The following is a 21,472-nucleotide window of genomic DNA, read 5'->3' on the forward strand; positions in this document are numbered from 1 at the left end:
CTTCCGAACTGGGTGGACTGGAAAGAGAGGTGTCTTTTGACTTTCGGACGAGGATTCTGTAAGAGTTTCTGGAAGGAAGCTTGAAGGATAGATCATCACACAAAAGCTGGAGTAGATACACCCTTGTAATCTGTGATGCTGCTACTGCTTATGAGCCGGAGGAGGTTGGCCAAAATGAGGTAAAATGCTGACAATGACTGAGAGAAAAATTTTGAACACTGCCTCTCCCAGTGGTCTGAATGACTGCATCTGAGCTATTTTTCCCTATGGCTTTTTAGTTTCCCGGACTACCTAGTTAGTTGAGATAAATTCCCATGTACCAGGTCTCAAATAGCAGAGGTTCATGTTTATGCAGAAGCTTTAAAGCCAAAAGGTCCTAAATTTCTTCATAGGCTTTGTACCATAATGATTTAAGCTATCACTAAAATGCAGAAATGTAAACTTTAGGTGTTTTTCCGTAATACTTCTAGTCAGCCTTAAGTATCCTCAGTCTTCTGGCATCAAAAATTGATTTAATTGCACAGGTGTGCTGTGAGTTAAATTCTGCTCTGTGAGGCTCAGTACCGGGGTCTGTTGGCCCCATGCAGAAGGAATTCAAAGTGCATTGTTTGATTATGATACAAGGTTAAGAATTCATTTATGTGTAATTCAGCTGAGATATGTGCACAAATGCATCACAACTGTGATGGTTGCTGGAGTGGTAATGTTCCATCAACAAGTAAAATGCCCTCATTGAGAGAAAAAAGGCTGTTTGCTTTCCAAAATAAGTAAAGAAATGATTTTGCCTGGATATGTAAAGATAACAGTAACTGTCATGAGGTCTACTGTCAGTTGCTCTTGGTATCCTTTCAGCTCTGAAAAAAAGCATACAAATGGAACAGATCGTAAAGTTATGCTGGCATAGCATCTAAGAATAAAACTTGAAATATTTTCATGCTGAACTTGCAAAGAAATGTGGAAATAATAAGGCAGCTGTTGTAGAGGCTACAAAAGTATCCTGTGGTACTATCTGCAGACAGTCATGCAGATCTCTTGCTTATGACAATGAATTACAATAGCTTTGTTTTCCAGGATTCACCCAGGGTAACGTAATGTACTGTGACAAAACGACACCTTTAAACATTGTCATCAAATGAGAAAATAGAGAAAGGTTTAATTGCATTGGCCATTTTGGGGATATCCTTGGCTTGAGTTCATCAGTGGAAAAGACTTCTGATAGCAGTTAATTTCTCTACATTTGAAAAGGAAATTATCTACCTTTCTGCCCGTTTTCCTCACTGCTGTTTGATTTCAGGATTTATGCAGGAATTTTCCATTGTTTTTCCATATATGCCAGAAGAGTCTCAAGAATCTGAGGAGATATTTTGCTTGTCTATTCATGAAATGTTGTGGTTTTGTCCACAGGAGAACGTCATCTCTTTACTGCTAAGTTCAAAGCTTTTCAATTTTTTCAGCTGTTGCAAGTTACTTTTTGTATGTTAGGTGAGATTTGGCTAGCTGCTTCATTGATGATGGGGAGATGCTTTAACAGAAATATTGAGTATAACTAACAGTCAGTCTATGATGCTATTTTAATGTTAGAACAAAATGATATTGTATTGCTGAACTTTGTAAGTTATTATTTATTGAATTATTGAGTTGTTATTTATTATTTATTGAAGGGTAAGTTACAACAAAGACTTGATGTTAGATCCTTTGGAGAATAAGGTAAATATTATCTAAAGAACACATCAAAATGAAACAGGAAAAAATGAAACAGATTTTTAAATAATACCCATTTGTATAGTATGAGTTATATGTCTGACTGCATTTTCACTTCAGCAAACAAAATTATTTGAATGAGAGCAGCTGGTTTTTTCCCCGAAAACAAAACAAAAAACCCCCCACTGACATCTCAGAAACTGTAGAACATTACTGAGAGACTGAAATTTGACAAAAGGTAGGATAAAAGTTGTTTGTATGAATAAGATATACTGCAAGATTCAGTCAAATGTTATTGTACAGGCTTGAGGAGTCTTGCGTTATAAATAGCTTTATGCTCTATTGTCAACCCTAAGTGTTTTTGATTTTTTTTTTTTTTAACTTTGTATGTATGTTTTTTTTCTCCATTTCAGCAATGGAGAGACCATTTTTTCTGTATAAAAGACTTGGACAGATTGCAGAAACTTTTCCCTAATAAGGTTTGATTGTTAAGACTGAGCTTCCAGTTGAATTTAATTTCAGCTGTGTTTATATAAAGAGTGCTATGGGTGGATTTTTAAAAATAAGCATATTGAAATACATTGAAGTTCGTAATAAATGCTATTCTAAATAATGAATTCAAGTTTATAAATGATTGGCATATTTTAAATCGGTGAAAATGTAAGCTCAAGAAGAAAATACGCTAATGGAAGTGCTGCTTCTGCAAAATATTCCTTGAAATGTTAACAACTTTGTTGCTGAAGTGGTCTAAAATGATAAAAACACAAGGATATACTACCTTTCCCTAAAATCTGTTCTCGTTAATAATAATGTCATCCCTTAATGTTCATGTAATCATGCTGTATTTTCATTCCAGAAAGGTATCCGTGCAGCTCCTCTGCAAAATGTGACATTTCCACTTGAACTAAATTGGAAGTCTCCATTCACTCTCACTAGTAGTGAGATTTATGTACTATTTTCAGTTCAGCCTCCAGAAAATGAGAATTTCACAAACTGATGCGTATTTCAGTTGGCCCAATGCCAGTCCTGGCTCAATTCCATGTTGGATAGTTATATGTAGTTTGTCTGCATCAAATTCCTCTTGTAATTTCAGCTCTTTGTGGGTATGGGGGCTTTGTATAATGTCTTGGTTGAGTGAGTGAGACTTGAAGGATCTGGGTTCTCTTCTCTCATGTCCCAGACCTTTTCTGTGTTATTTCTGTAGATATGTTCTTGGAAAAGAAGAGATGAGGGGGAAGATGAACAGAAATCCTTGGAACAGCTAATGACTTTAAAGAAGCATATTTATAATGTATAAAATATATAGTATTAAACATCCGTAAGGTGAGATCTATGAAACTGTCTTATGTTCATGAGAATGAAATATTCTTGGCAGTTATTGCTTCAAAAGAAAGTCAGATAAGCTCTGTGAAGGCTTCCTGCAGTCTACCTGTTTGGATGGGGTGACGTGACAGCTTTGTATTTCTCATTTTACTTAGGATATTAAACTTCCTTGATTCAACAATAAGGTTTGAAAAGCAGATAAAATGTCCACAGCCAAATACTGTCTGTTCTGCAGATTTCCATTGGATCTCAGGTCTTAATAGTGATTTTTGGCAAGGCTGTGTGTACAGCATTTCAGAGAGTGACCTAATGAATACGTGCATTTCCATATCCAGATGCTGAGAAACTGATTACCTACAAAGAATATGAAGCAGTTCAACGAATAAGTAGAACAATACTTTTTAAAAAAATCTGTATTGAGAATTAGTATCCTTATGAAGGTTTCTTAAATTCAGAGTTAACTGTTTTCAGACTTTTTATTTTTGTGTTCTCATCTAATAAGGTTAGTTAAAATTTCACTTATGACCCTATATAAATTTATTTGTGCAAGCTGTATTTATTGACCTGGATAGATTTTATATGAATTTGATACAAACTAGTGACCCTAAGACAGCTAGAATAATTTCAGATGGAGATAAACACTTTTTGTCAGATATGACATTCATTTGCAAATAGGAAGAAGATTTTGAGGAGATTTTGAGGAGATTTTGAAAAGTATTGCTTCATCTCTTCATCCCTGCAGGCTTTTTGCACACTCCTAAAGGCATGTGTTTAGTGAAGGTGATGTTGGGTTTCTTTTTAAAAGAAAAAATGTAATCAGAAAATGGACATAAATGCTTAAGACATAATTCTGTAGGCATTGATATTGTGAAAATAGTTTTGTTTCCCTGGGCTTTGTAGACTTCCAGGTATTTCTCAGGAATGTGATTCCTAAACCTCCCAATAAGAATGACATTAGATGACAGTGTCTGCCTTTTCAACATCACACACAGATCAAGGAAAAAGAGATTCATTAGTATTTGTATATTAAAGACAAAAGGCTAAGCATAGGAAGCTGGATATCTTTTATGTACAGTTCAGAACTTGTAAGTATTAGGATATATCAGCAACCTTTATCCACTTACAGAGTCTTTCTGACCAACACTCCTCGTATTTGAAGTCTCTTGTTTAACAGTGCTGAGTTACATGTCGTGGTAGCTGCATAATTCAGAAGAATATTTTTTGTAACTTAAAGCATGCTGGCATTGCCTGCTTTCCTCTTTGAAGTACTGCATGGTTCGCATACTCTAGTTTCTCTAGGCATCTGCTGCTGACTATTGTAAGAATTAACCAAACGTGAATTCTGTCCCTGTGTCACCCAGTCACAGCAATCTTTTCTGATTGAAAACAGTTTTTTTACCTCTGCTCAGGAATTGACTTTTTCTAGCATATAAAATATTTTTGCTGTTGTGCTAAAATATGAGACTTACAGGATTATTTGAAAATGTCTTTAGTAATTGTTTCTTGTGATTCTGTCTGTGGTTGCATGTGCACAAATGGGGGCTGAATCGCAAACTTTGTGGTTCTCAGTGTTGGCACATAACGTTCTGCTTGGAACTGCCTGAAAAGTGTTTTACCCATTCCCAAAGTGAAGTGCCTTCCCTCCAGAAGTACAGAGGTCAAATGGTATGTGTAGCACCTGTGCATGCAGATATGGGTGATTCTGGGTCATGCCAGTAAGAGGTATTATGGAAAAATTCTGGAGGTTCTTTCAGCAGATTTTGTATAACAGATGTGGTTGCTTTCCTCTGCTTTTAGCACTGAGTTACCTAGAGCTGTTAAATGTTAGTAATTTATCAGCAGCTTGCCTTACAACTTATATTGCTCTTTGGTGTAAAGCTATGATCATGCAAAGCTTAATCAGTGAGAACGTTTTGTACTTAAGTCTTTTAAAATGCACTATGTATGTGTTATCTTGTGTCCCATCAAGTAAGCTGTTGAAAAGTCCTTTGTTTTAGGTGTTGGAGCCCTGTTTGCTCAGAATAGCTAGATTTTAGTAAGTATATCAGGTTATGTTTAAAAAAGTCTAAATAGACAAAGCATCTGTTTTTAGAAGACAAGGTGACAGAGTAAAATATATAGTTACTGAAATACTGCTGAGACAAAAGGAGCAAAACTAGCAAACTAATCCATAACAGAGCGTCTTCCTCTGTGCCTTTTGATACCTAATGGCTCCAGCATGTTCCTGCTCCTTCCCTCCCTGGCAGGAAGATATCCTCCTGGATCCAGGATATGTTGTTTCTTACTTCGCTTTAAATAATGAAGAGAGATATAGCCGCAGGCTCCAGGTACTGTTACAGATATTTGAACAGTGATCCCTTCAGAAAGAAATATCCGTTTAAGAATGTAGCAGAATGTGTCTGTAACAAGCAGATCAAAAAATCTATAAACACAAATTAAAATAAAAGAAGCAAAGTGGGTCAGATGCATGATACAGTTTTGAGATAAGCTGTTGATAAGCTACCTCTGCAAATACTTGCCTTTGAGACGGTTATATTAGGATGGTTGTTTTAAAGGCAGTCTTTGGTTATTCAACAGTTCAGTTCTGAGGTGTGTTGTCATTACTGTTCTTCCATCAGAGGGCATTTCTTCAAGTGTATCTAGTGTTATTGTAGGCATTCTGGGCAGAAGCTATTTAACATGTTCCATAAAATGCAGAGGCAACTGACAAATTGGAAAATTTTTTTGCCTAGTTTTATCACGTACTAAAAATTGTCCTTTCAAAGGTGAGCTGAGATGAAAGATGCAGCTGGAAGATATCCTTGACCTAGGAGCCAGTGTTTTCCATCTTTTTTGTTTTTCAGAATGAGTTGAATATGCATTGAGTGTATGTGTGTTCCTAGCAGGGTCTCAAGTGCTCACAAAGGTTTGAGCTCCTTTGGGCTGGGTTTACCTACAGATGACAGGCAATGATAAGCTTCATGGCAGCTAGTGACAAAGGGGCAGAACAGACAAAAACTGTATGCCAGGTGGATACAGAGGATGACACAGCAGACTTAATGGCTGAGTAAAAAGAGCAAAAATCCCAGCTCTGCTTTTGCCTTGCAGGTGAAAACCTTTCTCTTAAAGCTGGAGGATGGTCATCTTCAGCCTGTCCATCTTCCCTAAGACTATTGAATAGTTGTTTCTGATTTTTCCCCCCTTTCTGTACTTATAGAAAACAACCTTCAGCTCTAGGCTTATGTTCAAATCCTGAAGTTTAGCTCTTGCAATCTAAATTAGACCTGCCCAGGGTGTTTGAGAGGTCAGTGCTCTTGGAGACTGCAGTGGAAACTTTTTGGAGAGAGTAGGGGAGAGCTGGAACAATGTCAGATTGTGTTGGGAAAAAGCTGCTCCACGTGGGATGCCTTCAAGGAGCAATTACAAAAATAACACTTGCTGTCAGCCGATAAAGAAGAGCAGTGAGTGGATAATAAATACAAAAATCTGCTTTTTGTTCCAGCATCTCAAGATATAAAGCTTTTCTATTAGTACTTTGCATGGAGAACAGTAATTTAAAACAGCCATTCTTCCAAACAGCTCAGAGGCCCTGGTGATACCAGAGCTACACTTTAAATTTTAATGTTGATAAGTCAGAGGTCTTTTTTTTTTTTTTTTTTTAAGTTATGTACTTTTACAAGCATTGAAAAACTTCTGGCCCATCAGAAGGGTGTGCACACATGTAGATCTTTCTCGCCATCTTTCATAGCTGCATGATAGGAAAGATGGTGTGATTCTTGTACAGAACATATGTTTTAAGGCTATCTGTTGAAATTCCAATGAATTTGAAGGCATTGTTCCAGGACTGATTTAGAACTAACAAGAAATGAGACATTATAGCTTTCCATACTTCTCTGAGAAATGTTGTTTTTGCATGTTGTTTGAAATGACCTTTTTTTTCCTTAATTGGCAAGTGACCTGTGAATCTGTTCCATATGAGCTGTTACACCTTGCAGAAATTTAAACTCGGTTTTAGTCTTTTCAGCATCATATTCTTGTCTCACAAACCACTGAATAGGTTTCTCTGACTAATGTTCAGAATCCTGAGGTCAGATTTGGCAAGCAAAAGGAGTAACCTGCCACCATGAAAAATTATTCCCAACGTGTTCTTCATTAAACTTTTGTTCCATATTCAGCTGTCACTGAAGGATTATGGTTTGCTGCTGAAGAATTAAAAAAAAATAATTTTACAGTGAAAATGAATTGTCAATAGTTCTGTCTTAAAACCCCTTGTAGTATCAAGATGGGCAATTTATTTTGTTTTACATGCTCATCTGTTTAGCAGTGCATGAATAGAAAATACCAGCTCTTTCCTTGCTAGCTTGCTGAAAACTGTGTATCCTTTCCTGTTGTCAGTTTAGGTTAGAAAGATCTTGTTTTTAAACCTCAGTCGAATGAAAGCAGAACTGATGTTTCCCCTGTCTTTCAGGAGATATTTTCATATACCTTAGTTCCAAAGTGCTCTCTGTTTTTTTAGCTAGAGAGTCCAGTTTCAGCTTGAAAAATATCGTATTGCATTCATTTACAATGCCTTTAATTCAGATGGATCTCAAAGACTCTTAATAGTATATTGCACAAACTGCTTTAACTTCAGCAATGCCTATCATTAAATGTAATCTGCCCATCAAGAGACTTGCATGCACTGGCCCTGCAAAGGGTAAAACCAGCAAATAAAAAAAAGAAGTGTTCAATTTAAGCTGCTGTGGGAATTTAAGCAGGCAGCATGTTCTGAGGAATTAATTTTGAATAAAGGCTGATCTGCCACCTACCTCTGTTGCTGGAGAGAGAGGTTTCTCCAGCTGGCAGCTCTAAGCAGGGCCCTGATTTAGGTAGTAAGAGTTGCTCTCTGGAAGGGAACTTGAGTGCCTCTCCTTTAACTATACTGCGAACCTAGTAAGAATAAATGCTTGTGCCTACAATTAATCTATGTGAATACCTCCGGTTAGTTGTGTAAGAAATTTGGCTATGGTATCATCTTGCATCTATTGCTGTAGGCCATTAGCAAGAAATCAGGATTTTGTTTGTTCAATTTTTAATTGCAAAAATAACATGAAGGAGATTGTACCTAAAAACATTTTTCTGTTGTTACCAGCAAAAATCAAAATTACAGAAAGACAGTTTCAGAATGATTATTTGTACGGGTGCTTGAGAAACAGCACAGTATTTTTGAGAGGCGGTATATTCTTTACACAATTTTTAGTCTGCTTTATCAGAATTAAATGCTTATGTTACCATATCGGGGCAAGCCGAGCATGCGTGGCATTCAGTGGCCTTAATATTTCAAAGTATAGAAATATATATACAAAATCAGCTCTTAGTTACTTTTCAAAAGGTAATAATTTGATAGCAGGAGAAAGATCATAGCATTACAAAGCCCTGGGTTAGTCCCAGTTTCTCCATGTTCTGCTTTTTCTAGCAGCTGGTGAGAGAAGACATAGCTCATACTAACGCCGTTGTTTTGTGCCAACATGCGTAGAATGGCAGGGCAGGAGAGAAACCCCAGAGGAGAAGAATCCCTCCAGGAAACATCTGGCCAGCTGTGCCTGCACTTGCATGAGGGATTCAGCTCATGGGCTTTGCAGCACAGCAGCTGTAGTCACCTCTGCCCTGGGAGCCCTTCCCAAATCACAGGGGGCGTGAGTGCTCCCAGCCTAATGGTGCTGGCCTTGGGATGCAGGCAGGGCGAGCTGCCGATCCACAGGTATCTTGTGCTTGTGGCGGCTGCCTTGCCCAGGGCGCAGTCCTGTAGTCAGCGCTAGCCTTCGCTCAAAGAACTGCAGTCCCAAATAAGAGCAATTGCGCATCACAGTTTAGTCTCGAAGCAGTCATGGTCTAGGTGACAGCAGCAAGGTTTGCCTCTGAAAATGACTGTAGCTGTGTGTAAAAAACAAACAAACAAACAAAAAACAAACAAACAAAAAAACCTGTTCTAGGTAATGATGCTACAGCATCAGCTGAGCAGTTTGTGCAGACTTGAGCAATGATTGCTGGACCACCTTGCCCACACACGGGGACTGATTACTTTACTTCCTTACTTTACTTCTTCTCCCCCATAACAAACTAGTGCCATGTACCTAGATGGAATTTCAGCAACTGAGATGCGTCTCTGCCCCATTAGCATGCAAACTCTGGGTAAGTTCATCAGCTGTTTTTAGACAAGCAAGACTGAGAACATACATTAGTGATGATGCATATATCTGAAAGGCCATGAGTAAGAGTAAACCATATCAAGTACAAACATATTCTAAGAGAAAATTGCTGTCTTGGAGATTGGGCAGAGGAAGGGTCACTGAGTGTTTCGTAAGTTAGGTAGCTGAGATGCTTTTCTTGCTAGTTGTGCTGTAACAAACTGGGATGTGTGTATGTGAAAACCTTGCCACAACCACAGTGACTGGCTTTACTAGTTTACTGGATCTGTAGGTTCCTCCCCCCCCCCCCCCTTGCCTTGGCAGACAACTTCCAAACTGGAAGCGAAGGCTCATGGCTGCTGTAGCTTTCTGGCCAGCGAGCTGTCTGCGGCTGCTCTGCCCGAGGGCTTGCGTTGGGGGTGCTGGATATTGAGCCTGCGATTCGCAGGAAGCCTCAGACCAGGCAGTTCCTATGTACCCGCCGCTCCTGGGCTGAGCTAGGACCTCTGTCTCCAGCTCCTCTGGTGCCTGGCGTGCCCTAGCGATGCCGTGCGCGGGAGCCGGCGAGGCTCAGGCCGTGCTGTGTGCTCCTGGCTGATGCTGGTGGAGCCGGTTTGCTTCGTGCCACTGGGGAAGGCAGAGGGAGGCACAGCCAGCAGGTCGGGCAGTTGGCGGGGAGAGACCACATAGGAATTGGAGATGTGTGCACCCGAATGAGGAAATTAGGGGCTCGTCTAGAGGCAAGGGGAGGGCAGGGGAAGGGAGCAAATATCTCCTTGGGAACTCGAGAGCCACAATATTGATGCGCAGCTGTCCCAAAGCGGTGCCAGTGCCCCCAGACCTGCTGTCTCCCCTAGTGCTGCCCCTGCCTTACGCCACAGGCAGGCAGTCCGCCAGGCACTGCCCCCTCAGCAGAAAGATGCTCCAGCCTTTGATGTAGAGTCCTGGCTCCGCGCCCTGCCAAGGGGTCCTGACAGTCTGGCTGTGGGATTATCTGCCAGCTCAGTGGGGCTCCGCGCTGGGCAGCATCGCTTCCTGCGGCACTGGGGAGCCCAGGGCAGGGATGAGACATGAGAGGGGAGCCTGGCGTCGTGTGTATGGCCCAGGTCCCCGTGCCATGCTTCACTCCTTCCTGTGCCCCACCACTTGGATCAGAGCACAGGTTGTCGCTGTCAGAGGCCTGGAGGTTGTCCGAGCACGATTCCTCTCCATCTGCTGCTCCCTCCTTACGACTCTCCCATTTTTAAACACAATTCTGCACCGTCCCTCTCAAGTGTGTGCCCAATGCCTGGGGTTTCCACTGGAAAATAAAAGAAGAAGTAGGACCAGCTACAAAAAGAAAGTAAAAAAATCAGAGTGACATCAGAAAAAAGATATGTAGCAGAAACAGAATGGCAAATTCCACTGGTTAATTGAAGCTGTACTTTTACAGAGAATCGATCTCCCTTTTCATCAAGCAGTAAGAGAAAAGAAAGCTGCTTGATACATCTTGTGATCAAGGAATTAAGCCATGCATCTCAGAAGCTAGCAGGAAGAGGAGAAAGCCAACACTCATTCAAAGCAGCAGCCACATCCAGAGAAGGAAACATTCACTTGAAAATAATTTTCTTTGATTATTAAAAATTACCATTCCAAGATGTCCAGTTCTCAGTAATTGTTGCATGTTGCATTCTGCCATAGTATACATAATAATTTATAAAAAATTGGCTCTTCATTTGTGCTGTTTGTTTATATGCATCAAATGCAAATAACTTCCTTCATGCTGTAGATTGGGAGTACTGACGACACTTGTACCACTGGCAGGGTTTTCCAGAGAACAGAACTTACCATAAAAAAAGGGCACAGCTCTAGTGCCATTCTGCACACAGGCTATAAAACCTCAGCAGTTAGCAGGCATTGCCTATCTATATGTATTTTTAGAAGAAGAATTTGAGGCTTCCTTCTACAGCTGAGGGCAACATAGTTTCATTCTAACCTGAAAGCATGACTGAAATTTGTTTATGAGCATCTTGCAGCTCCAGGCATGGGAGAATTAGCATCTGTGTTTCAAACCTGCTGATAGATTTTGTTTGTTTAGCTGTTGTCTCTGTGTGTGAAGCTCGAATGGTTTCCTTTGCAGAGGAGGTGGCTGAGGTCTCGTTAAGGATATATAGAAACAGGGTGGGGGAAACTAAGCTTCTTCTCTGAGACCATGTTAATTTTTCCACAAGGAAAAGTGTTTTGCTGAAGTAGTGTGTTGGGATATTTCTTGTGTTATATTCTAATTACAGTAATTGTCTGAACTATCATTATAAGGGCTAATAGTGAGTAAGATTTTCTAGGACTATCGCAGTTTCTGTGATGGAAGCATTTTATGGGACTGCATACTTAAAATGATCATTTTACCTGCTACTAAAATTCAACCACTTGTGGTATGAAAACACATAATGTGTTTTAGAAAAGCAATGTTACACAGTAATACTTCTGAAAAGTATAATAAATAACTACTTGTCTCTGATATACAGGGAATGTGATCAGACAGGAATGTCCTGAATTGAAACAATTGCTCTTAATAGAGAACTTCAAATACAACAAGCCTTTTGCAATTTTAAAGACTTTTTCTTTGCTTGTTTACTTAGTGAAGCTTACATTCCCTGTAGGAGTGAAATGCATTTTACCAAAAATATGCCTCTTCTCTCTTAGATTACAGAAGTTTGTGGAGCCAAACGTGTGGGTTATTTTGGTCCCGCTCAATTTTATATTGCTTTGAAGTTAATTGCAGCAGCACAGTCAGGGTTTCCAGTACGGATTGAGAGCATTAAGAATGGTGAGTAGCAAATTTTGCTTGCAAAGCTGTGCACTTGTTTCTTCCTTTCTTTAATGCTTTTAAACAGTCTGTTGTGGTAAACTTTTCTTCTAACTTGTTTATGAAGCAAAAATGTATTTTGGGGAATGGAGAAGGGCCAGTAGGTAATGTTACATTCTTCAAGTGACTGGTAGAAAATTATAGTGAATTACATGTATGGCAAAGCTGACATTACATCCCCCTCTATAAAAAGCATTGCCAAAGAAATGGGGTGAAAGACAGCTGCTCAGTGTTATGGATCCATTTCTTTGCCACCTTCAGCCTCTAATCTTAAAAGCTGTCCAGAGCTGGGGCTGATGGCTCCTTCTGGATTGAAGTAATGTTTTGGGGGTTGTGGGGAGCTCAGGGGTCTTTCTCTGCTGGGCAGCTTGCAATACTGACCTATTTTAGCAGATAATCCTACTGAAATAAACGGGCTATGGTGATAAAATCATAATGCTTTGTATTGGTATGTATGAAAACATGTTAGATGTGATTTAAAATGTTTTTTTTTTTGTCACAAAGAATTGACACTAATATTAGATGTGCCATCCTGATGGAGAAAAATATTTCTTAAGAGTGCTTGTCAATGTCTAGTAGTGAACAGAGAAAGCAGGTCCCTTTAAGCTGTGAAACCTTAGTAGTGAGTAAATAGCATGAGGTAGATAGATACTTTTGCCTTGGTGATCCATGCTCTGCCTCAGCAGTGTTCGGATTTCACAGCAGATGGTTTTCCAGTTGTGATTCACCCTGAACAGGTTTGAACTCTTAGCTCCCATGTCGCAGGCAAGTATTTGAAGCATCGCATGAGGATGTGCTCTGGGTCACGGTGTTTGCCACCCTCCTGCTGAAGCCAGTAGCGCAAAGGACCATGAGATGAGAGAGAAGGTAGGAAAGGGAGGACCTACCCATAGCCTTGTAGTGAGGGCAGTGTTTGGCAGGTCACCCCTAGCAGGTGTTTTCATGTATGTTTTAAGGAGCAGGGAGCGGATTCCCAGGTCTGCCCCTTTCCAGCTGAAAGCTGGGCTTGGGCACATGCAGACCTGCATTAGTTAAGCTCCTTGTCCAAGCTCCTGCACTTGTGAAGCTCCCTGTGAAGTGGAGGTGATCCGATGTGGGTACCACGGGATGGTGAGTAGCCATCAGGAGAGTTTAAACCAGGAGTAAAACAGGCAGCCTGGATTTGTCTGTCATAGTTTTCCTTACAGACAGCTTGTTTTCTCTCTCTCTTGCACTGAGATTCTTTTTAGGGGTGCCACTGTTAATTTGAGAAGAAACAAACTACTCTAGAAATCTGAATTAAGTGAGATTTACTGGGTATGTTTTGTAAGTACAGCATCTGCAAATAATGCATGAATTTGAGTGAACAAGGATACTTCCAGTTCTTGTATTGATATCCTGCTTACTGACTGTTACTGAAGTGCTTCCAATGCTAATTACATTTTCTCTTGAAATATATTAGTGCTTTTAGAGTGGAATGAGTAACATGCAGCAGACTCGAATTGATTTCTTTTTCTTTCCCTTAGTAGTTGTAAGTGTAGATGATTACAGAGGTGATGTAGGGCTTTGCTTGATTTTGGAGCCTGCGTTCTGTTAATTTTAGTTGTATTGATCTTATAGGGTGACTGTGCACAAAAATAAAGGTTTCTAATAATATGATGTTTTCTCAAAATAATCCTGAATTGTCTTAAAGATGCATTTGCTTAGAAGTGTCATTCTTTTTTGTTCTGCAAAGCAGAGGCAAAGTGGGTTCTTTTGACACCATAGACTTGTCAGGCCTCGAAGTGATCTCTGAACCCTAGCATTTTTAATTTGTTCCTTATATGATGACTCTGCTGAGAATACCATGATCCTGACCTAAAGAATTCATTAGTCCCACAGCTTCTGTGGGAAACTATTCTTTTCATTTTAGACAACATTTCCAAGACAGGAAATGAGTTTGACACTTGCTTTAATAATGCACACAAGGCTTATTTCTTTCTCTTTGCATTGAGAAAAGATGTATAGAACTAGTGAATGCAGCTTTGCATAGCATTCACATTTTTCACTAAGACATAAAATAATCACAAGAGTTCTACAGTTACAAATATTACAAAATATAAAAACTACTCTTTACTCTTCCATTGGTTTTGCGATATGATACTGCTTCAAAGACTTCTAATATACCCTAGACTCAGTTGAATTTTTCTTTCTTTTAATGAAGAATTGCCTCTGCCACGGTTTATGGCGCTGAAAAATGACAGTGAAATACGTTATGGGAATCCAGCAGAACTCCATGGAGTTAAATTTCAGGTTCCACATGCAACTTTGGAAAAAAATTCCTACAAAAGAACAGATGAAGGGGACAAACAGGTAACTGGCCTGTCTCCTTCAGGCCAATATATCATTATGCATACTCCTTTTGGGTCCAATCCTGTAAATGACTACACTCACATGAGCTTGTTCAGTTTTGCAGTACTATACTCGAGATGAACTCCCTACTTGCAAATAATACCCATCAGGACTGTGTGCTTATTTTGATGATCTCTCATACCGGTTGTATCCCTGAGAGGAATTTCTTTATATGAACTTGTATAAAATTATCAGCCCTGTAATATTCTGTAGAAGTTCTTTCAATGCTGTCCTCCTACTTATTTCTAGTGCAATTTCTTGGAGAAGGCAGGGCGAGGAGGAGCAAATAGAAATCCATCTGTTAAAGGGGGGAGATAAACAGGAAAGTGAATAATTTCCCATGGTAAGTGTAATCTTTAGTTGCTTCAGAAATGCTCAATTGAAAAAGAGGTGTTGAAATGAGGGAAAGCCCATTATGAGTCACTATTTAGGAGTTGAATAAGCCTACGACATTTTTTTCCTTCTAGTCTATCCCAGGTGTAATAGCAGAGTAGCCTAGAAGAAATCTCTTTTTCTTTTGTCCTCAGTGAAACATCCTACCAGTTTCTGCTGTTCTGAATTGCCAATTTAATAACGCTGTCAAAATGAGATTTGTTGCATGTATTTAGGAGAGTTGAGAGTGCTTATTCAAATAAAAGGGACTTCACAGAGCAAGCATTATTTGCATAATTTTTTTCCTAGGCCTGACACCTTCTTTTCTGGTACTGTATCAGGTCATGTTATGAATGCCTCGTGGCAGGCACTTTATCTTTCTGTAATGTGTGCATGCATTCATGACACTGCGTCAGTGTGAGTAACGACATTCCCAGCCTGAGGTTAACCAACAGTAATGAGCTGATGACAAGATGTGTAAAGGAAATAACAGGATGAGGAAGAAGAGCACATACATCTATCTGTCTGTGTGTATTGACACTGAAGCAGAATGCTGCCATCAAACCTCTGGCTCCATCTAGGTTGTCTTTGTTGCAGTGTTTTCCTTTTATACAGTAAACTGTTTCAGGATTGCATCCTCCTCTTAAACAATCTCTGTAAGTCAGTGGAAGGAGAACACTCTAGAATAGATACCCAATAACACTTGCAAATCCACAGAGTGCTTAAAATACCAATTCAGAGATTTATTTATTTTTTGTGTTTTTTTTAATATGAAAAATGCTCACTCAAACAAAGAATGCATTCATGCCACTAAATGTGATATGTAAATTCAGAGATAGCCACTAACATTAAGCCTTTGACAAATACTTCAGGCATATTTGGAAGTAAAATGTCTTAAACTGTTAATTATAAAGCTTTGTTACGGCCTTGCCTTGCTTTACTCGTAAAAGAAGGCTCAATACCAAAGCCTGTCTTTACCATCTTTCTTTTTTTTTTTTTTTTTTAATAAGAATTTTCATGAAAATAAAGGGACTTGGGGAGTTGCTGTCTTTTAGTGTGCTTTGCCCATCAGGCTGTATGTGTTTGGATTGTCATGCAGAATTATTTTGTCATTTTATTGTCATCTCAAAATTCCATTTTCTGTTGATGTGTTTTTGAAATAGGAACACAAGTCTCCTCCGATGTCACCAATCTGTTCACCTCCTGCTTCTCCATCTAGTTACCAGAGAACATCCTTAAGTTATGGATATGGTAAATCAAGAAATGGGCTGGAGCAGCAGCATGGAGGTAGGATAAAAATTGGAATGCACGTGTTGCATTCAGTTCTCTCTCTTTCTCTCTCTCTCTCTCTCTCTCTCTCTTTTTAACAAGCTTCTAAATTTCAAATGCAACTAACAATCAGGCTAATGATTTCAAGTTTTAATTAGATGCATATTTTGGAAAATGATTCAATCATCTAATTCTGTTTTGCATAAAAGCTTTTCTTTCTGATTGTTCAATCTTGTCTTCCTGTTTGCTTTCTGGTAAATTAGGTAGATTTGTGTGTTACTGCTCACAGATGAATGCTAATACCTAATTTTTGACAGGACTGTGTGCAGTATATTCCAATGAGGGAAAGTTTGTGAATATCCGTAGAGTGCATGATGCTTCTTGTTTAATTAGAGGAGAAGAAAAGCCTACTTCTGATCTCAGTAGCTGCTCTGTTACTTTTCAAATTTCCAGCAAACAAAGGTTTATTGTAAAGGATAATAATCTCTCTGGTTACATAACAAAAATAATAATAGGACATGAATATAAATGCAGTCCCATGATGTAACCTAGACAAAATAAACAGAAATAAAGCCCTGCAAAGATGTTTTGTTCATGATCTTGCTGCCATTAAAGTTGGTGGCAAAATCCTCTGACTTTAGTAAGAAGATAGTGTATATCTTAAGAGAACAGAAGCTTTTAGTGAACTTTTGGGGTAGAAGCCAGGTTTTACCAAGGGTTTAGAGCCCCTGTTACTGGTGAGGTGCCTTTCCTCTCCTAGTTGCAACAAAGATGCAAAGGTGACAAAGATGGTGGAGATTGTAGGCATCAGTATACCATCCTTCTGTCAAAGGGACTAGGAAGGCAAAAAAACTGCTATGAATTAGTTTGCAGTGAGTGAAGAGTGGAGTATGTTAGTCCTTTACCAGTTGTCCTTGTTTGCAAATGAGTGAGTAAACAGAGCAATAAAACATTTTGAAACTAATTACCGCCATGATAAAAATGTGCTTGAACCCAATCAAATGGCCTTCCAGTTAAAAATCATATTAGTGCTGATTCACAGCCCTTCACTTGTTGATTAGGTAAGCCATCGCTCACTCACATGCAGGTTTTTTTTCCACCTCGCCCTCAGCATAACTAATTAAAACAGTAATGTTTGACTTCTGAAATAAGCAACAGTGGTGAGATCGTCTTCTAATACGTCAACAGCAGAGGTTCTGCTCCAATGAACGGCACATGCTGCAGATAACATACACCCTGAAGAGCAATGCACTAAGACATGGGAGGTTATCGGGAATAGTGGTCTGTATTACCTGTAGAGCGCTGTACTGTTTTCTGGGCTTCTTTTCATGCTCTGTCAGGGTTACAGCTTTTTTGGTGTAGGGTTGTGTGGGGTTTGTTCGTGGTGGTGTTTTTTTCCATGGAATTCCTCATGGAATCAGAGGCTATGCAAAGTGAGTAGAGACAGGAGAATCCAACCTAGTTGGAGTGTCAGATTCTTCTAAAATTAATTATTCAACTGCTTGAATTTTTAAGGTGATAGAATCTGCAGGGGTAAGACACTACACTTAATTTAATCCTCAGTACTTTCTGGAAAATAAGAGCATAGAATTTTTCAACTCGGCACTAGATATCTTTCTGGAGAAATGTTTCAGTCAAATGTGTGTTAATTTTCTCAACAGAAGTAATGGGGTAAAATTTTATGACCTATGTAATACCAAACGTCCGGCTAGGTGACCTAATGGTTCTTTCTGGCTTTAAAGTTAACCTGCCAGTCTTTTTGAAGATCAGTCAAAAGGGTAGGCCTGGAAACAACTGCATTTGTATATGTGCATGTAGTGATAGCTTCACAAAATTGATCTTTTTAGCCTGTTTTATACTGAAAGCATGATTTTGAAATTAGACAATGTGTCTTAGGAACATTCAAGGGTCAACCCTTTGTACTGCAACCCTGACTATGTACTAATGGGTTTTACTTTTTTCTTGATAGTTCTTGAAGTTTATCTTGATAGCAAACACATAGCCATGTGGCCTTGTACTTGCATTTCCTCTTTCAATACTTCTGTTTATTTCACAGCTTCCTTCCTGTGTTTTTTCTGAAATTAGAGCTGATTTGTACAGGACTAAAAATAGGTACCAATACAGGATAAGATCACATAGAAGGTGAGGGTGTTATGGATATAATTCTTAAGATCTTTCTGGGCTTAATAAAATTTTAAGCTTTCTTGTTACCACTTTTCATCAAGAGTCTCTTAAATTGCATCTGTCTAATGCAGTCTAAGTTTTTAGTGTTACATTTTAAATACTCTGGCAGCAGAAGTTTACTGCTCTGTAGGAGAGTTTGCAAGTGAGTTGCCTTTGTGTTTGTGTACTTGACCTATTTTTAAAACATTGTTCTTAAATAGGCATTATGTCACTGCTTACTATATTTGCTGCAGCGGAATGTGAGTGACTTATCTTAGCTAAAGAAGAAGCGATTGTTGCTTTTCTTCACTAACTTTACTTCAGATTATGAGATGTGCTGAGCCTCTTATTTTGCTTTTCAATTGAAATTCAGGGAGGAAGGAAGAGGCATGTATGGAAGATTAGTGATTTACTCTGATAACATTGTCAAAATAAGCTTGTCTGCAGCTCAGTTTAACTATTTCTTATTATTTGCAATGTTGTCTTCTGCTATGTAAGGCTAGAAATATATAAAATTTATAAATATATAAGCAGGCTGTATAAATATTTATTTCAACATTATGAGCAGTGATTTATGTCATCTAATAAGATAACAGACGGTTCCTACCAGTAACGTCTAAAGAAGAGTGATGTGGTATGGAAGACAAGCATGTAGCTGGAATTCTGTTGCAGAAGACAAAATGGGCTTTGATATGATGACATTAAGTTCACTGATGCTTGAGCTTGTAATATTTAGCTTTTGCTTTAGCCTAGTAGAACCTCATTTATTATCCTTTTATTTATTTATTTTAAATTCTGTAGCATCTTATGAAGTCAGACATTCTACTCACCAGCAAGATGGACCATCATCAGGGAATTATGGAGCCAAATCTGCATGTGCATGTTCAACTCTTAATCGGGTAATGAATTCCACATGTTTTTCTATAATAATACTACTAATAGAGCAATAGAGAAATTAAAAGAAAAAAAGGCAAAAGAATTCTCACTTCCAAAATAAAATGTGTTCTCAGTGGTAGTTTTAGATGAGAAACTGAAGCATGCTTTTTTTTTTTTTTTTTTTTTTAAGTACAGGAAAAAGAAAAAAGCAAAGCTGATGGGAAGGAAAAATTATAATTAATAATCCAATTAAATTGGTGAAGCTCAGTAAAATGAAAAGTACAAGCAAATAACATAGAAAAACTAGACTTGGAATCCTCAGTTCAAAAGTGAAAGAATGTTGAGTCTATCCTAGCAAAAGTAAAACATTTTCCTTTAAAATATGAGATTTCACTGAGATTGCAGCTTGATTTTGAATGTCATCTGTAATACATGCACAGAATCCATGGTGTAATACCCAGCTTATTCAGTTCTGTTGCCCCAGTTTATTAGAAGGAGTCTCAAGCAGAACAAACCAAATGTCTGGACATTTGTTTGCTTTTTGTGAAATGGGTCCTATGTTTTCCTGCTGCCTGCAAAACCAGATCTTTCCAATACTCCAGTATGCCTGCTGTGCATTTACTGTGCAAATGGGTAGTTTTTCTTGAAAAAAATCATGCTGATTTACCAGCAGAACTCTCTTGTCTCCCCAACTCCTTGGATTGTTTAAAAAACAACATTTTTTATGGCTGTGCACTCCCTTTTTTTCTGCCTTCTACCACCAGAGCAAGATGAGGCATGGATTAGTTGTTTAGGAGTTGGGACTGTTGGTGTGGGAAGGTTTGTTTGTTTGTTTGTTTGTTTGTTTGTTTTTAATTCTGACAGTTTTTCCTACCCTACACAGACATCTATTTAGCAATCAATGAACACAGCTCCTGTAAAAATTATTCATTGCTTGTATGCTGACATATTGATGAAGTTGTATTTTCAAATTTTCCTCAAATTTGGTCAAACACAGTGCGCTGTAATTCCAATTTATAATAGCTCATTTATGCATCAGAGTCATTCTGCAACAGAAGTGGTACACATCTACCAAGACCTGCATGATAACCAAAGAATAATTTTAAGTCTCTTTCTAAAGCTTGCCAAATATCTTCATGCTTAATAGGAAGAGGGTTTGACAGCAACACACTTGCAACTGGAACAGAATAGGTTGACTTATAATATATGCCATTTGTGCCTTGTTCTATTACTTGCGTTCTATTTAAACTTTATTGGAGAATTAAGATTATACTTGCTTGCACAGCTGACTTGAGTAAGTTCAAAAACTCTTGTTTTAGTACTTAAAACCCATTTTTCAGGTGGAGCAATTACGAAAAGTGTCCTAGCCACTGAGCTAAAGTAGGAGTGGGAGAGCTGTGGAATGGACAGTGTCATGAGGACCCCCATGCCCTGGGGTGAGCCTTGAACTTCTTGTAGAGGCAGAACAATGTACCCAGAGAACGAGACCTGCTCTGCCTCCTTTTAGTTTGCTTCAGTTTTAACTTCCAAGAGAAACATACTGAAATGCAGTTTCTTTCTTCCAAGTATGCCTTTTTATACAGGGTATAGTAATACTTTATTATTCTTGGAAATACTAAGTGTCTGAAAAGTATATGCATCTTACCCCTAGCATATCTAACAGGAAGAATTTTAGGGAAGGCTGGGTTATGTTTGGGAGAGACTGACAACTCTGCCTGTTCAAATGACCAAGCCAAAAAAATAAAATAAAAGAAATCAAAATAGTCTGCTGTGCCTCTTTTCCCTTTCCATAGGTCTTATGGACTGTGAATTCATTTCTAAAGGTTGCACCTCTGAGTGTAAGGAAATTCTCCTTTCCTGCTCCTCCTCCATTAAGAATAGCAGTTCTGGAACAGGGCCGAAACAGGTTCCCCTCTTGGAGAGTTCACGCAGTGACACAGCCAGTAATGGCAAAGCTGATGTTACCAAAGGACAGGCGTGGTGGGTGCTCATAATAGCACTGCTGCTGCCAGTGAAGCAGCGGCTTTCGGGTGGCGTAGGCGCACAGAGGTTCTTTAAGGCAGTCAGTTGTCTTTGTGGCATGGTGCGAGGCAGACTTGAGCCGTGGCACAAAACTCTGAAATACTCCAGTCACTTCTTCAGAGTCCAGCTTTAATGAAACAATACTGAACACCAAAGTATTTCTAACAAAAAGCTACGTATCAGAATAGTAGAAAAACCTGTTCTTTTGAGTAATTTTAAGGAAGATTTTTTGCACAGCCATTTTCTATCAAGATGGCTCGGTTTGTACCAGTCATTTTCTTACAAGTTCTCCTGTGTGGTTAACAGTGGTGAATCTCCTTCAGTATAGGCGATTTTGAAGGAATATGTGGAGATCAGATCAGCTGCTGACATTTTTAGGCACTGA

The 21,472-nt window shown here is 38.9% G+C and overlaps 1 protein-coding gene across 4 annotated transcripts in view; it reads left to right on the forward strand.

Moving 5' to 3' along the window:
- The window catches only part of REPS2 (RALBP1 associated Eps domain containing 2), a 125,407-nt gene that overhangs the window by 24,436 nt on the left and 79,499 nt on the right, over positions 1-21,472 (forward strand). For all 4 annotated transcript variants that reach the window (XM_067297023.1, XM_067297011.1, XM_067297017.1 and 1 more), the window contains exons 2-5: positions 11,853-11,976; positions 14,198-14,346; positions 15,921-16,044; positions 18,991-19,088. In XM_067297023.1, the coding sequence (XP_067153124.1) occupies positions 11,853-11,976; positions 14,198-14,346; positions 15,921-16,044; positions 18,991-19,088 (495 nt within the window). The remainder of the gene's footprint in view (positions 1-11,852; positions 11,977-14,197; positions 14,347-15,920; positions 16,045-18,990; positions 19,089-21,472) is intronic.

This window comes from Apteryx mantelli, chromosome 1, assembly GCF_036417845.1.
Source record: "Apteryx mantelli isolate bAptMan1 chromosome 1, bAptMan1.hap1, whole genome shotgun sequence".
NCBI lineage: Eukaryota > Metazoa > Chordata > Aves > Apterygiformes > Apterygidae > Apteryx > Apteryx mantelli.